Source organism: Myxocyprinus asiaticus, chromosome 2, assembly GCF_019703515.2.
Source record: "Myxocyprinus asiaticus isolate MX2 ecotype Aquarium Trade chromosome 2, UBuf_Myxa_2, whole genome shotgun sequence".
Classification (NCBI taxonomy): Eukaryota; Metazoa; Chordata; class Actinopteri; order Cypriniformes; family Catostomidae; genus Myxocyprinus; species Myxocyprinus asiaticus.
This window is the reverse complement of record NC_059345.1, coordinates 31,937,481-31,952,396: the sequence shown is the minus strand read 5'-3', so window position 1 is coordinate 31,952,396 and position 14,916 is coordinate 31,937,481. Positions and strand designations below refer to the sequence as shown.

General features: G+C 37.6%; 1 protein-coding gene across 1 annotated transcript in view; it reads left to right on the top strand.

The window, feature by feature from the left end:
• LOC127451260 (immunoglobulin superfamily DCC subclass member 4-like) overlaps positions 1–14,916 on the top strand; it is a 125,769-nt gene that overhangs the window by 67,786 nt on the left and 43,067 nt on the right. The window contains exon 4 of the mRNA XM_051715806.1: positions 9,442–9,575. Coding sequence (XP_051571766.1) covers positions 9,442–9,575 — 134 coding nt within the window. The remainder of the gene's footprint in view (positions 1–9,441; positions 9,576–14,916) is intronic.

The window sequence follows — 14,916 nt, the reverse complement described above, 5'->3', positions numbered from 1 at the left end:
GCACTCTGTGTTCACTTATTTTTTTACTTTCATGTCATGTTACTCAAAATACACTCACTGAGCACTTTATTCGGAACACCTGTGCACCTACTTATTCATGTGATTATCTAATCAGCCAATTGTTTGGCAGCAGTGCAATGCATACAATTATGCAGATACGGGTCAGGACCTTCAGTTAATGTTCACATCAACCGTCAGAATGGGGAAAAACTGTGATCTCAGTCATTTTGACCATGGCATGATTGTTAGTGCCAGATGGGCTGGTTTGAGTATTTCTGTACCTGCTGATCTTCTGGGATTTTCATGCACAACAGTCTCTAGAGTTTACTCAGAATGGTGCCAAAAACAAAAAACATCCAGTAAGTGGCAGTTCTGTGGACGGAAATGCCTTGTTGATGAGAGAGGTAAACGGAGAATGGCCAGACTGGTTTGAGCTGACAGAAAGGCTACGGTAACTCAGATAACCCCTCTGTACAATTGTAGTGAGCAGAATAGCATCTCAGAATGCACAGCACGTCGAACCATGAGGCGGATGGGCTACAACGGCAGAAGACCACGTTGTGCACTTTATTAGGACCATAGTGTCCCTAATAACTTGCTCAGTGAGTGTATATTTGGTTGTTACATTTTAGTTTACAAAGATAAAGACACACAGATACACAGGGATGCTGCTTGTTGATAGAGGAAATTTCCTTCTGCTGTTTGCATGTATTAAACAAGCACAACTGAAGTCCACGTTTGATCCACAAATAGTTGACACAGACCCAGCGCATGAATGAGTGGAAAAACAAATTGACTAGTAAAGGTAGTACTAATTTTAGAATTTCCCACCACCAGTCAGATTAATTAAAACACTATCCCTGTGGTTAAGGTAGAAGCTGCCCAGCTATCCTCCAATTATGTGTCCTGTCTAGAGAATATTGACTTTATGACATGCCCAATGATGAAAACTCATTAGAAATGATGAGACTATCCATAGCATATGTGACTTTATTTCTGCATGGACTGGAACTGTACCTACTGTTGGGGCTTGATTTACCATGGACATAATGTAGCATGACTCGACCACCTCTCAGGATGACCTTGTACATTAACCTAGTAATGGTACATGTGTTGCATTAAAGCAGTAAATGGCTAGACAAGTTATAGTTATTATAAAGAAAAGTGGAATATAAAGAATGATGGAAAGAAAAACATTAAATGAATAGTTTACCTAAAAATTACAATTCTGTCATTATTACTCACCTTCATGTCGTTCCAAACCTGTATGACTTTATTCTCTGGAACACAAGGGGAGATGTTAGGCAGAATGTTTGCCTCAGTCACTATTCACTTTCATTATATAGAAAAAAGATGCAAAGACAGTGAATGATAACTGAGGCTAACATTCTGTCTATCATTTGATTTTGTGTTCCGTGGAAGGAAGGAAGAAAGTCATACAGGTTTGGAACAATATTCATTTTTGGGTGAACTATTCCTTTAATATGAAATACTATTACTATTAAATATTAAATTAAATGTATAAACATAAAAAAAAAATTGTGTTCCCTAAATATCCATTTAATTCTGCCAAAGAACATTTTGAAGATTTCTAGGTTGTACTAAATAGTCCAGTGTAACCTAAAGTACACTTTTTACAGGGACAATTATCCTCAGGGACACAATGGTGAAGGCTCTTCATGGTGCTCTCCTTCTGGAGACTGAGGCAGCAACCCTGGTTTGCTTACCAGCCCTGAGCTTTAGACACTACACTATGCCATCCCCCCATTTCACTGAATCCTATCTATTATCTAGTCAAATAATAGTGACTTAATAGACATACATGTCAGCCACAACATTAAAACCACCTGCATAATATTGTGTAGGTCCCCCTCGTGCCACCAAAACAGCTCTGACCCGTCGAGGCATGTACTCAACAAGAACTCTGAAGGAGTCCTGTGGTATCTGGCACCAGGACGTTAGTAGCAGATCCTTTAAGTCCTGTAACTTGCGAGGTGGGGCCTCCATGGATCGGATTTGTTGGTCCAGCACATCCCATAGATGCTCAATAGGATTGAGATCTGGAGAATTCGGAGGCTAAGTCTTCACCTTGAACTCTTTGTCATGTTCCTTAAACCATTCCTGAACAATTTTTGCAGTGTGGCAGGGCGCATTATCCTGCTGAAAGAGGCCACTGCCATCAGGGAATACAGTTGCCATGAAGGGGTGTACGTGGTCTGCAACAATCTTTAGCTAGGTGGTACGTGTCAAAGTAACATCCACACGAATGCCAGGACCCAAGGTTTCCCAGCAGAACATTGCCTAGAGCATCACACTGCCTCTGCCGGCCTGATTTCTTCCCATAGTGCATCCTGCTGCAATCTCTTTCCCAGGTAAACGATGCACACGCACCCGGCCGTCCACATGATCTAAAAGAAAACGTTATTCATCAGACCAGGCCACCTTCTTCCATTGCTCCATGGTCCAGTTCTGATGCTCTCGTGCCCATTGTAGGCGCTTTCAGCGGTAGACAGGGGTCAGCATGGGCACTCTAAACAGTCTTCAGCTACGCTTGCCCATTTTCCCAGCTTCCAAAACATGAAATTCAAGAACTGACTGTTCACTTGCTGTCTAATATATCCCACCCCTTGACAGGTGCCATTGTAATGAGATAATAAATGTTATTCACTTCAGCTATCAGTGGTTTTAATGTTGTGGCTGATCACTGTACATTGTAGATGTGAGTTATGCAAACTTTTCATGTGGCAGCCTTCTTGTGTCTTTCTGTATCTATCCATTTCTATAGCTAGGTTTGCTGAGTATACTGTCCTTTTATTTTTTTTTTTATCCCCTTTTCACCCAATTTCGAATGCCCAATTCCCACTACTTAGTAGGTCCTCGTGGTGGCGCGGTTACTCACCTCAATCCGGGTGGCGGTGGACAAGTCTCAGTTGCCTCCGCTTCTGAGACAGTCAATCCACGCATCTTATCATGTGGCTCGCTGTGCATGACACCGCAGAGACTCAAAGCATGTGGAGGCTCATGCTACTCTCCGCGATCCACACACAACTTATCACGCGCCCCATTGAGAGCAAGAACCCCTAATCGTGACTACAAGGAGGTTACCCCATGTGACTCTACCCTCCCTAGCAACCGGGCCAATTTGGTTGCTTAGGAGACCTGGTTGGAGTCACTCAGCATGCCCTGGATTCGACCTCGCGAATCCAGGGGTGGTAGTCAGCGTCAATACTCGCTGAGCTACCCAGGCCCCCTGAGTATACTGTCCTTTTATTGCAAGAGACCATTGCATGTTACCTCGTGACTTGGAGTCTTCCAATAAATTATACAATCATGTTTCATTTGCTCATGTTATGTGGCTTGCAATATTACTTTGGTTCCAAGCTTTAGCCAGTGAAGGTTATTAGATGTTAATGGAACATAAAGGCAGCTAAGTTCAAAACCAAAATCCTCTTTACCTCTTTTATATTGGGTTTATATTTATCTTTAATCTCTTTAATTCTCTTGCTCATCTGTACGCTTAAACGTAAGAGCAGGAGTGTCTTTTCTGTTTTATAATAAGAACTTGCATCTCTCCATCTGTCTTTTACTCCGTAACTCTCAGATACGCATACTGTAGGCACACACATATACATACACACTTGCACACAGGGACATGTTGCAGTTATGCAGCTGCAAACACACGACACCCATATAATCACAGCCTCTTTCTAAGGAGAATGTACATTAACATATTCTTATAGTCACTGAACTGTTTTCTCCATACCGTTATCCTTGGGAAGCATTGCAATTTATAATTGATGTTTGGTTTGCTTTTGCTTAACATACGAATCAATTTCAATTAAATGTATTTGTGTTTTCTTTCCGCAATACCTATTGTTCCAAAGCATCTTTACAAACAATAATGCCATAAAATCCCCAGTGAGTTAGCCAAAGGTGACAGAGGCCAGGATAAAACTCCTAAGATGGTTAGGAAAGATGAGGAAAAAAGCTCAGTCCTCCTTTGGCCTTTTAAACAAATATATACACATACCTAACTCACAAATATTAATTAGACCAAATGTAAACCACAGAATATAAATAATAACATTGACTAAATAAAGCAACAAGTGGCAATTATCGGGATCCAAGCACATCAAGTCAAAGAGGATTTACAAAGATTTCTTATCTTGGCTCTCCATCTAGTGGATAAAATCAGTAGTACATCCTTCATCTGTCATTCACAGTGGAAATAACTGGGGATCATTTTTATTTACTGTTGACAAACAGAAATTTATGAAATTTAGCAGGTGTCTTTATACTGGTGTGCATAGGTTTTTCCGTTTTGTCATGTATGAACCTTGTGCACACAAGATGAAGGCATATTAGTAGATATAGTTCAAACCCAAACAATGTATTGGCTCATATCTGCTAAACGATTAAGTTAATTAAAATTCTTTTAACAACTTTTTCAGGAGGGTTTGTAGATTATGTATATCACATTTCGTGCAAATTGGAAAAACAAACTAGGATGAATTCGAAAAAGTAGGGTTTTCAAAAAATCAAAGTGATAGAAAAATTTTCTTGCAGAAATTGAAATCCATGACCAAATGAGTTGGGGGCACTGATGAATTCAGAAGATTTTTATTTTATTTTATACTAACCCTTACGGTTCGGAAGTTATTATAAAAAATGCTAATTATCTTTATAGCGCCACCTTTTGGCCAATTCTCACCAAATTTGGTATACAACATAATTTTGGCGATGTGTAAGTTCATGCCAAATTGAATAAGGAATGGCCATCACAATGCAAGTTATTAACTGCTGAAATTGATTGGCTGCTGACAGACATTTTTGTTGATTTGTCGAATCGTTCTAGTAAGGATATGTTAGTATGTAACCCAAAGAAAATGCATGCCACCTTTCAATTTCTTTACTCAAATGGATGCAGAATTATTACAGAATTTTAGTTGTATTGCCACCTATAGGCAAAATTGGACAAAACTTTGCATGAATCCTCGAAATGTTCTGATATGAATGTACGTTTCGTTAAGTTTGGACTTTGCGTTCAGAAGATATAGGTTATTGAGTTAATCAGGGCCATGCCCAAATAATTAATTGGCTTATATCTTCTAAACAATTTGATGAATCCAAATTATTTGAACAACTTTAAGGAGGGTCCCTAGATTATATATGCAAAATTAAAATACCAATCGGACAAATGGCCTAGGAGGAGTTCGAATTTATTTTATTTTTTTAGAAAATCCAAAATGGTGGAAAATTTTGAAAATGGAAATAAAGGAGACATAAGGTATCAGAGTAAAAATGAATTTTGATTCTAGCCTTTACGGTTGAGAACATATGAGCGAAAATGTAAAAGTGCTTATTATAGCGCCACCTAGTGTTGAATGGGGTAGTGTGTGTGTGGGCCTGAGTAGTGGGGTGAACTGGGGACAAACCTGCCACATTTGATGTCCCCAGGACTTATGATTTTTGCTGCCCAGACACTTTTAGTGCAGAAAAAGAATAATATGAAAAACAAGAAAATCAGTACAAATACAATAGGGTTCCAAGACCTTTGGTGCTTGGACCCCTAATTAGATTGTGGTTCAATTAAATATAATGATAGTAATGAATAACTCCATCCGATAAGAGGGATGCAGGCAGTGCAATGTAGAACAGACATTGGTTATGGCTGATATTGGATGATTGCACAGGATGGGCACAGGTATGGGGATAATGGTGGGCCAGGGCTGGATCTGGGCATGACAGGAACTAGTTAATTGTGATGACTTTGTAAGCTGGGACTGTCTGATCATTGAACTGGAGTTTTAAATTTCAGCATGTTAATGTTAGTATGACATATTGAGAGGATATTGGTCTTGGTGGACTAGATCTGCTATGCTGCTGCTGCTGCTGCAGAGCAAGTACGGAGACATGCTACTGCTAGAAAATACACAGAAATACTGAGTTAACATGTGGACATGCTGCTGCACAATTAGAAATACACTACCGGTCAAACGTTTTGAAACACTTACTCATTCTTTAATATAATTTTTTTTTTTTTTTTTTTTTCACATTTTAGAATAATAGTTAAGTCATCATAACTGTGGAATAACTTAAATGGAACTATGGGAATTATGTTGTGACTAAACAAAATCCAAAATAAATCAAAACTGTGTTATATTTTAGCATCTTCAAAGTAGTCACTCTTTGCCTAGAATTTGCAGTCATGTACTCTTGACATTTTCTCAACCAACTTCTTGAGGTATCACCCTGGGATGCTTTTTAAACAGTATTGAAGGAGTTCCCATCTATGTTGGGCACTTATTGGCTGCTTTTCTTTATTATTTGGTCCAAGTCATCAATTAAAAAATCTTTTTTTTTTTTTATTACATTTTAGTTTTATACTGAAATAAATTAATACGGTGGCACAATTATATTTTTGTCTACAAAACTAATTTCAAACATTTAAGCATACACCTTCAGATCAAAAGATTTTTAAGATCATGAGAAACATTTCAGTCAAGTGTTTCAAAACTTTTGACCGGTAGTGTACACACAATCCCCCAACAAAGCAGAGAAGCTGCACAAAAGCATGACACATAAACACAAAACACCTTTCGTTTTTTCTAACAAAAGGAAAAAATGTTTTAGAAGGAATTAATCGGCTGATATCTTCTAAATGATTTGACTAATCAAAATTATTTTAACAAATTTAAGGAGGGTCCCTAGATTATATATGCAAAATGTCTTGCCAATTTGCCAATGGCCTAAGAGGAGTTCGAAAAAGTCAATATTCAAAATGGTGGAAAATTTTGTAATTTTGATTCTAGCCCTTACGGTTGAGAACATATGAGCGAAAATTTTAAAGTGCCTATTATAGCGCCGCCTAGTGTTGAATGGGTGTGTGCCTGAGTAGTGAGGTGGATTGGGGACAAATCTGCCAAATTTGATGCAAAAGGGACAGAGAATTTTCAAAATATTTCTCCTGATTGCAGAATTTAATTCGAGAATTCCTTAGAGGAATGTTTTCCACATATGGTAGCAACTGTGTGTGACATTAATTGTCATAATTTAAAAAAGGTTGAATGTAAGTAGAGGTTTCAGTAGTCACTGAATTCTTGTCTTGAAAAGTTTGTCATTGCACATTCATACAATATAAGGACTGTTTGCTATAGCCGTTTGGAATTACAAATGAGAAGGAACTTGAAAAGGGAGACAGATTGTTTGGAAACCTGCCTCCAGGATCATTCCCTGTCTGCTTCAGATACTTCCTTTTGTATCCACAAAAAAGTGTCTTTTGTATGCACAGCCCTTCTCCATATTAACGAGTACACACTCGCACACATAGACACATTAGCTGTGCATTAATACATGTTGTCATGTTCTGGCTGCAGTCAGTCTCTAATTTATATCCCAAGAACAGCTGAGACAGTGCTGTTGGAGGTGTAGCTGTGTTGTGGAGCTGTCCTTAGATGAACTCTTTTACCCCCAATGAATTATACAACAGTGAGTCATGCGCACCAGATTTCTGCCTTAGACAGACACAGACGCACAAATTCACCCAACCTTGGTCTTTGTGGCCTTTCTTCCATAATGTCTTGCTCTCTGGGATGAGTCGACAAGATTAATGGTTTATAATATTGTTCCTGAAGGAAAAGGAAAAGGGGATTGAAGGAAAAGGAAAAGGGGATTTGAAAGTGGTCTCTAGAGGAGAAAGATAACTATGGAATGTATCTTTGTGGTGGAACTAACCTCGCCACTGCAAACACGGCAGTAGTGAAGTAGAGGGAAAGGAGAGGGAGAACAAAATATATATTGACTTTTCAAGATGCAAGCTGCCATATTGGGTTCTTCTATATCTGTAGACCAAGCTGTCTTCTCTTTCTTTTCTGACATTTTTTATTCACTTTTTCACTCCCCCACTCTATTATTTATGCCGTATGGTATGGTGTCTGTGTAGACTGCTGTTTTATGTTTTGACCAAAGGCCTGATGCTTAACGTTAGGATAAATAGCAGATTGCTAGCTCTTAGAGCATAAAACTAACTTTAAAGTCAACATGAAATCAAAATCAACCCTATTATGTCGCTGTCTGATGAAAGGCACATATCTCCAAAAAAAATCATTTTTCAAGAGCATGAAAAAACTATTTTTCTCAACAGAAAGTATCATAATTAGTCACCTTTATCACCATAAATAGAATTCTATCATTACACATCTGTTAGTGAACTGTTTGGTATTTTAATTGGACTTTGGATTTTTGTTAGCGAACATAAACATACAGTTTTCTTGTCATGGGTTCCAATGGCACATGTTCAGTTACAGACTCGAGTCTAACTGTTCGTGTTCCCAGAACTCAGTTGGTAAGTTATCGATTGCTAGAGAATTTATTTTTGGATATAATCTGAGCTTTCACTAACTATTTTAGATAGAAATCAGTTTTATATCTAGGGTTTCTAGTCTGGTTGTTGAGTGGACAGTTCTGTTTCGAGACACGTTTTCCAGAATTAGCTTTCACTCGCGGTTTCATGAATATGGAAATCTGGCAACCGTATATGGCTGGTATAGTCTACTCTTTAAAGCCACCTGACATTGTGCATGCATGAATGGCTTTGGTTGTCAGGGAAATCACAGAGCCACTGTGACTAAAAAACAAAAAAAAAATAATAGTGTTATTTACACAAATCTTTCCTTTAGACTCCTTTCATAGTTGTATGTATTTTAACACTGTTTTCAAAGAACAAGAGGAGACACTTTACCTTGGTGGTGATGTTATAGATGAGCAGACACTATAGTTGATGCTCTTCAAAACATAAAGGCGGAACATACGCGGTTTTGATGGACACTTCTCATGGCCAATGGAGATACTTGTTAAACAGATAGACTGATTAAATATCTTTTCATTGGTCATTTCGATTTACAATTCAAACAGTTGGAAGAGGTCATTCAGCGCATTCCATCTATGGTAAAAAAGTAAATATTGCCAAAAGTGGAGATACGACAGCGACGACTTTTTATAATATACATTGCCGAGCTTATTGGACATCATTTTTAGATGCACTTTATTTAAAAAAAAAAAAAAATGTCTTTGGAATTTATCAAAATGTAATAACTTGGTCCACCTCTGAAATAGCATTCTTTTACGGCTGACATCACAAATCCCTCTTTTTAACCACTCCCCTCCAAACACATGGCTCCATTCTGGTATGTATGCCCATGTTTTGCACTCCAATCAGTTCAAGATAGATAAAATCAAGTCCCACCCTACATTTTTCAAGTTGAATATCCTGTTTCACTCAGAAACACAACAGATTATTGAAGTCAAATGAGCTACAAATGGCTTTCTTAGGGACAATCTGTATGTTTTAAAACAAAGGAAACTTTGCGGTGATTTAGAAATAGTGTTGATCCAAAGGGAGATGTTTTATAATCTCTCTGTGTCTCTCTTTTTCTCTCACAGGTACATATCTCTCCCAAACGGGGTGCTGCAGATTTTAGGGGTCACAAAGGAAGATGAAGGCTCATATCGTTGTGTGGCCTTCAACTCTGCCCGAAAGCGCTTCAGCCAAGATGCATCTCTCACAGTCAGCCCAGGTATAAAACAAAGACCTATAGCCAATTACCCCACCATAGATATACTTTGTTAAGTCTATCCATCTACTGTATCCCCTTACGTAGACACCTACAGCTCCATTCACATCATGTCTCTGACTCATATAGTGGTGGCCAAAAATATTGGCACTCTTGGTAAATATGAGCACAGAAGACTGAAATGAAAATCTGCATTGTTTATCCTTTTGATCTTTTATTCAAACAATTCACAAAAATCTAACCTTTAATTTAAGTATAACAATTGAAAGAGGGGAAATATCTCATTATTAAATAAATATTTTTTTTCCAAAACACGTTGGCTACAATTATTGGCACCCCTAGAAATTCTTATGAATAAAATATATCTGAAGTATATTCCCAGTCATATTTTAAAATTTTTAGTGCACTTGGGTGACTAGGAACATGAAATTGTTCAGCCATGACTTCCTGTTTCACAGAGGTATAAATATGAGGTAACACACAGGCGAGATTCCCTTAATCATTAATCACAGTGGGTTAGACTAAAGAATATAGTTCTGATGTGCGGCAAAAGGTTGTTGAGCTTCATAAAATGGTAAGTGGCTATAAGAAAAAAAGCATTGAAAGCATTGTAAATGCTCATTTCCACCATCAGGGAAATAATTAACAAGTTCCAATCAACTGGAGATCTTAAGAATGTCTATATTGTCTCCACGCACAGTGAGGAGGATGGTTCAAGTGGCCAAAGAATCTCCAAGGATCACAACTGGAGAATTGCAGAAATTAGTTGGGTCTTGGGGTCAGAAAGTCTAAAAAAAAATATCAGACATTACCTACATCACCACAAGTTGTTTGGGAGGGTTTCAAGAAAAAAAGCCTCTGCTCTCATCCAACAACAAACTCCAGCATCTTCAGATTTCCAGATACTACTCGAACTTCAAATGCGACCAGGTTCTATGGTCAGATGAAACAAAAAAAGCTTTTTGGCAGCAAACACCAGAGATGGGTTTGGCACACACAGAGATTAAGAACTACCCAATGCCTACGGTTTAATGTGGTGCTGGGTCTTTAATGTTATGGGGATGTTTTTCTGCCAGAGGTGCTGGACATCTTGTTCGGATACATGGCATCACGGACTCTATCAAATACCAACAGATAAAAAATCTAAATCTGGATGCCTCTGACAGAAAGCTAACAATGGGCCCTGGTTGGAACTGAAGAGGAGAGTCCACCAACATGGACCTCTGAATTTGAAGGATCTGTAGAGAGTCTGTATGGAGGAATGGTCTCAGATCTCTTGCCAGGTGTTCTCCAACTTCATTAGGCATTATAAGAAAAGACTCAGAGCTGTTATCTTGGCAAAAGGAGGTTGCAAAAAGTACTGAATAAAAGGGTGCCAATAATTATGGCCAATGCATTTTGGAGAAAAATATTTATTTAATTATGAGATATTTCCCCCGTTTCAGTTGTTTTACTTCAATTAAAGGTTATATTTTTGTGATTGTTTTTTAATGAAAGATCAAAAGGATAAACAATGCAGATATTTTTTCGCAGCCTTCTTTGCTCATATTTACCAAGGGTGCCAATATTTTTGGCCACCACTGTACATTAATGGCCTTATAGAGTCAGTGTGTGCATACTGGGAGAATTCATTGAGCACCTGAATCTGCCTCTTCTGCCTCTACTTATACATTTAGCGAATTTAAGTAGTTCACTTTTTATGACTATTTCTCTCCATCTCTCTGACCCTTAGAATTAAACAAGCCATTGTTTTGCAGCCATTTCTTTAAGACTTCCATGTAAATGCCTTCTTTGCATGTGAAATGAGAATCACCGCTTTGGTGCACTTTTGCTGCATTCCATTCAAATTCAGATGTGAAATATTCCTCATTGCTATCTTCCGACTTCCGAAAATAAGGAAATCCATTGCTCAATGAATCGGATGATGACGTGAAGCCACTATTCCACTAGATTTACATGTAGCCTTCTGTTTAAATAGCATTTAAATAAATACATTTAAGAAATGTGAGTATTGGTATTTTCCTCTTAATATATTTTCTGTTCAGTGTATTTCAGGCTGTGTTTATTGAATTTACATTAATTTACTGTAAATATTTTACTGGTAATAATAATTTGTATAGAAGATACAGATCTGAGTTCATTAAAACCTCACACTGTAGATCGTGGAATATTTCAGGCCTTTTATATTTGAAAGTAAGTCAAATAATAACATGCTGTGTGAATACAATAAATAACAAACCTCTACACTGGTGATGGTGAGATTTCAGTTGAATGTACCTCATGCTCTCCCAGTGTGAACTGACGTAATTGTTGGTGTGGATGATACAGGGAGACTGGAGGATCAACAATGCATGTTGTCATATTGTACTTTCGCACACTATCATGTTTTATGCAGTAAATGTAATATTTATCAACAGAGAAACTCCATGATTACATTGACCCCCTCTTCATCTTTACAAGCTGTGTTTTTCATTCTGTATTTCTGACAGGACGTGACATGCAGCACACAAGCGGCAGTGCGCCCACTAGCGGCAGTTGACTGTACAGACAGTCTTATCAATATCTGCTGTCATGATTACTGAAAGCATTTGTGCTGAAATTGATTAATCAACAACTGATAAGCTTAATCAATCAAATTATTAATGACAAATACATGATCATAGATTATTCATTAACATCCCTAGGCTGAAAAGTTATTATTGGAACCATGCCGTTTTGTACCGATCCGAGCTTGGCACAGTTAATTTTTTTTTTTTTTTACTGTGGTGCTGTGAAATCAGGATTAGAATGGATGTCACTAAAGCCGTTCCACCAGAATGGTTCTCTGTCCTGAGAACCGTGCTGAGAAATCTGGGTCGGAAATGGTTTGTAATTGTACTGTTCCGAACCATGCTCAAGTGTTAATGCTACTAGAACCATTACTCACCGTGCTCAGAACCCTTTGGCCATATGTTGGAAAAGCAATTTAATTGTATTGCATCTCTGAGTAGATTTCTGCACAATTTGGAAATCTGACTCCAGGTGATGTTCTATTGCATTTTTCTTAGTAGGAAGTTGGAAATTCTGACTTTCCTTGTTGAATGGAGCGCAGCATTGCTCACGAGCTGTGGGTTTGCTGTCGGCTCCAATATCTTTTATAATTGCCCCATCCTTCAGTAACAGTTTCTGCAAAGCCTGCAGTACATTAAGACCATTTGCACTGAAATGTGTACCTGATACTGTTAAGGTCGGACTTTGTTAAAAATAAACTTTCAGAAGGATATGTAGAGTGGCAGATGCAAAACAAAGATACAGAACAAGGTCTGACGGACTTTCACACATTTTACTCTAATCATTAGTTCTTCTCGTGATTAGGCATTATAGAATCTATCCTTCTACCTCATTGTGACTAACACCAAATATACTACCATTCAAAAGTTTTAGAACACTAAGACATTTCTGTTTTTGAAAGAAAGTGATGCTTCTGTTAACTAAGGATGTATAAAATTTTTGAAGAATAACAGTAAAGATATTTATAATGTTTCAAATGACTCTTTCCATTTAAATAAATGCTGTATTCATAAAACTTTCTGTTCATCCAGAAATCCTCTACTTGGTACAATGCAAGTTTTGTCATGTACTGTTTATTGAAGCTGCTAGTTTAGGACATGTGGGGAGTCTGTTTCTCAAATAGATGTACTTGTCTGCTTGTTGTTGTTGTGCCTCTGGGTCATCTACTTCTCACTCTGTTGTGGTTAGATCCAGTTTGTTTTTTTCTTTCAAAACAGTAGTGCATGGAATAGCTTCATCTCTTCTCTCAAAATGTTTTAAAAATAAATAAGGCTGATTAATTTGAGGAGAAATGTGTTTCAAAGCCATAATTTTACTTTCAAGTGTATAGTGACTTGTAAGAACTGGAATAAGATGCTGTATTGTGATTTCCACACTCCATTAAGTAGCAGAACTGTTTTCAACTGTTCTAATAATAAGAAATTGTTCTTGAATACCAAATTAGCACATTAGAATTATTTCTTAAGGATTAGAGTTTTGACTGCTGAAAATGGGGCTTTGCCGTTATGGGTAAAAATGACATTTTAAATGAAATACAAATACAAAACACTTATTTCAAACAGTAATTATAATTTGCAACATTACTTGTGTTTTTGGCAGTATTTATTTATTTTTATTAAATTTTTATCAGTTTAATGCATTCTTGGTGAGCAAAAGCATACATTTCTTTCAAAAACAAAAATGTCTATTTTTGAAAAGTATGTCAGGTGTTGCTAAAATGAATGTGGGTGAGCATGTGATCAAATGTATTCATCTGATGTCAGAAAGTTCAATAAAATGGAAAGAGACATTTTTGCAGCTTAGCTTTAATAAGTGGTCTTTTGAAAAGGGGAGGAAGTTTTTAGCTCTTAAAGTTATAGTATGTTTTCTTGGCACAATGAACTCATTTCAAAATATCAAGGAAACTTTAAATCCTCATGATAAGACCCCTTTGTGAAAATGATCTGTTATCTGGTTCACTTCTGATAAGTCTTGTAATTTGAAGTAAATTTGAATATCTGCAGTGGCATTTTTGGTTGTGTGTGTGTGTATAAGTGCCCTCTGCAGAGGTGGTCTGTGTAGCAGGGAGAATTGATTTTCTGCTGTCCTTAAGGCTACTTGGCTGATGAAATGGGGGGGGGGGGGGGAGAAGGGATGGAGATAAAGAAAAGGAAAGCAGTAGATGGAAGAGAAGAATGAAGTGTGGAACAAAGACAGAAAGCTAGATAGATAAAAACAAAATGAAATAAATTGCAGTGTGAAATGCGAAGGTGATAGATCGGTAACACTATCAAGTCAGATGCTGGCCTTTTAAAGACAAATCTCCATCCTGACCTTTGCTCAGTTACATTACACTTTAGGTAAAGGCCTGAATGATTTTCGGCACTCACTCACTCATCTATCTTTCAAGCCATCTTTCTAATTGTTTCACATTCATTTCACGCCTTCTTCCTCACTTTAATTCCCCTTTGCACTTTCAACTGTTTCATGCATGAAGCATTTACCCATGTTTCTATTGATCATGGTATAAATAATGGGTGGGGGGTTGTACTTGCTTGTTTTGATTATTGGGAATCTACGCACTTGAATGTGTCTGAGTTAGGGCTCTTTGATTCCAGAAATTTGGGAATCGACTCCGATTCCGATTCCTGGTTTTGGAATCGATGGAGGTAAAGTTAAATCTCATAATAAACAGCTCACTACAATGTGTTCTTTGCACTATTTATAATAGCATGAACAACATTTACTATTAATAGGTCCATTCTAAAAGTAAGTCAGGGCCTACATACCAAAGCGCGATGCTTCAATCCCATGA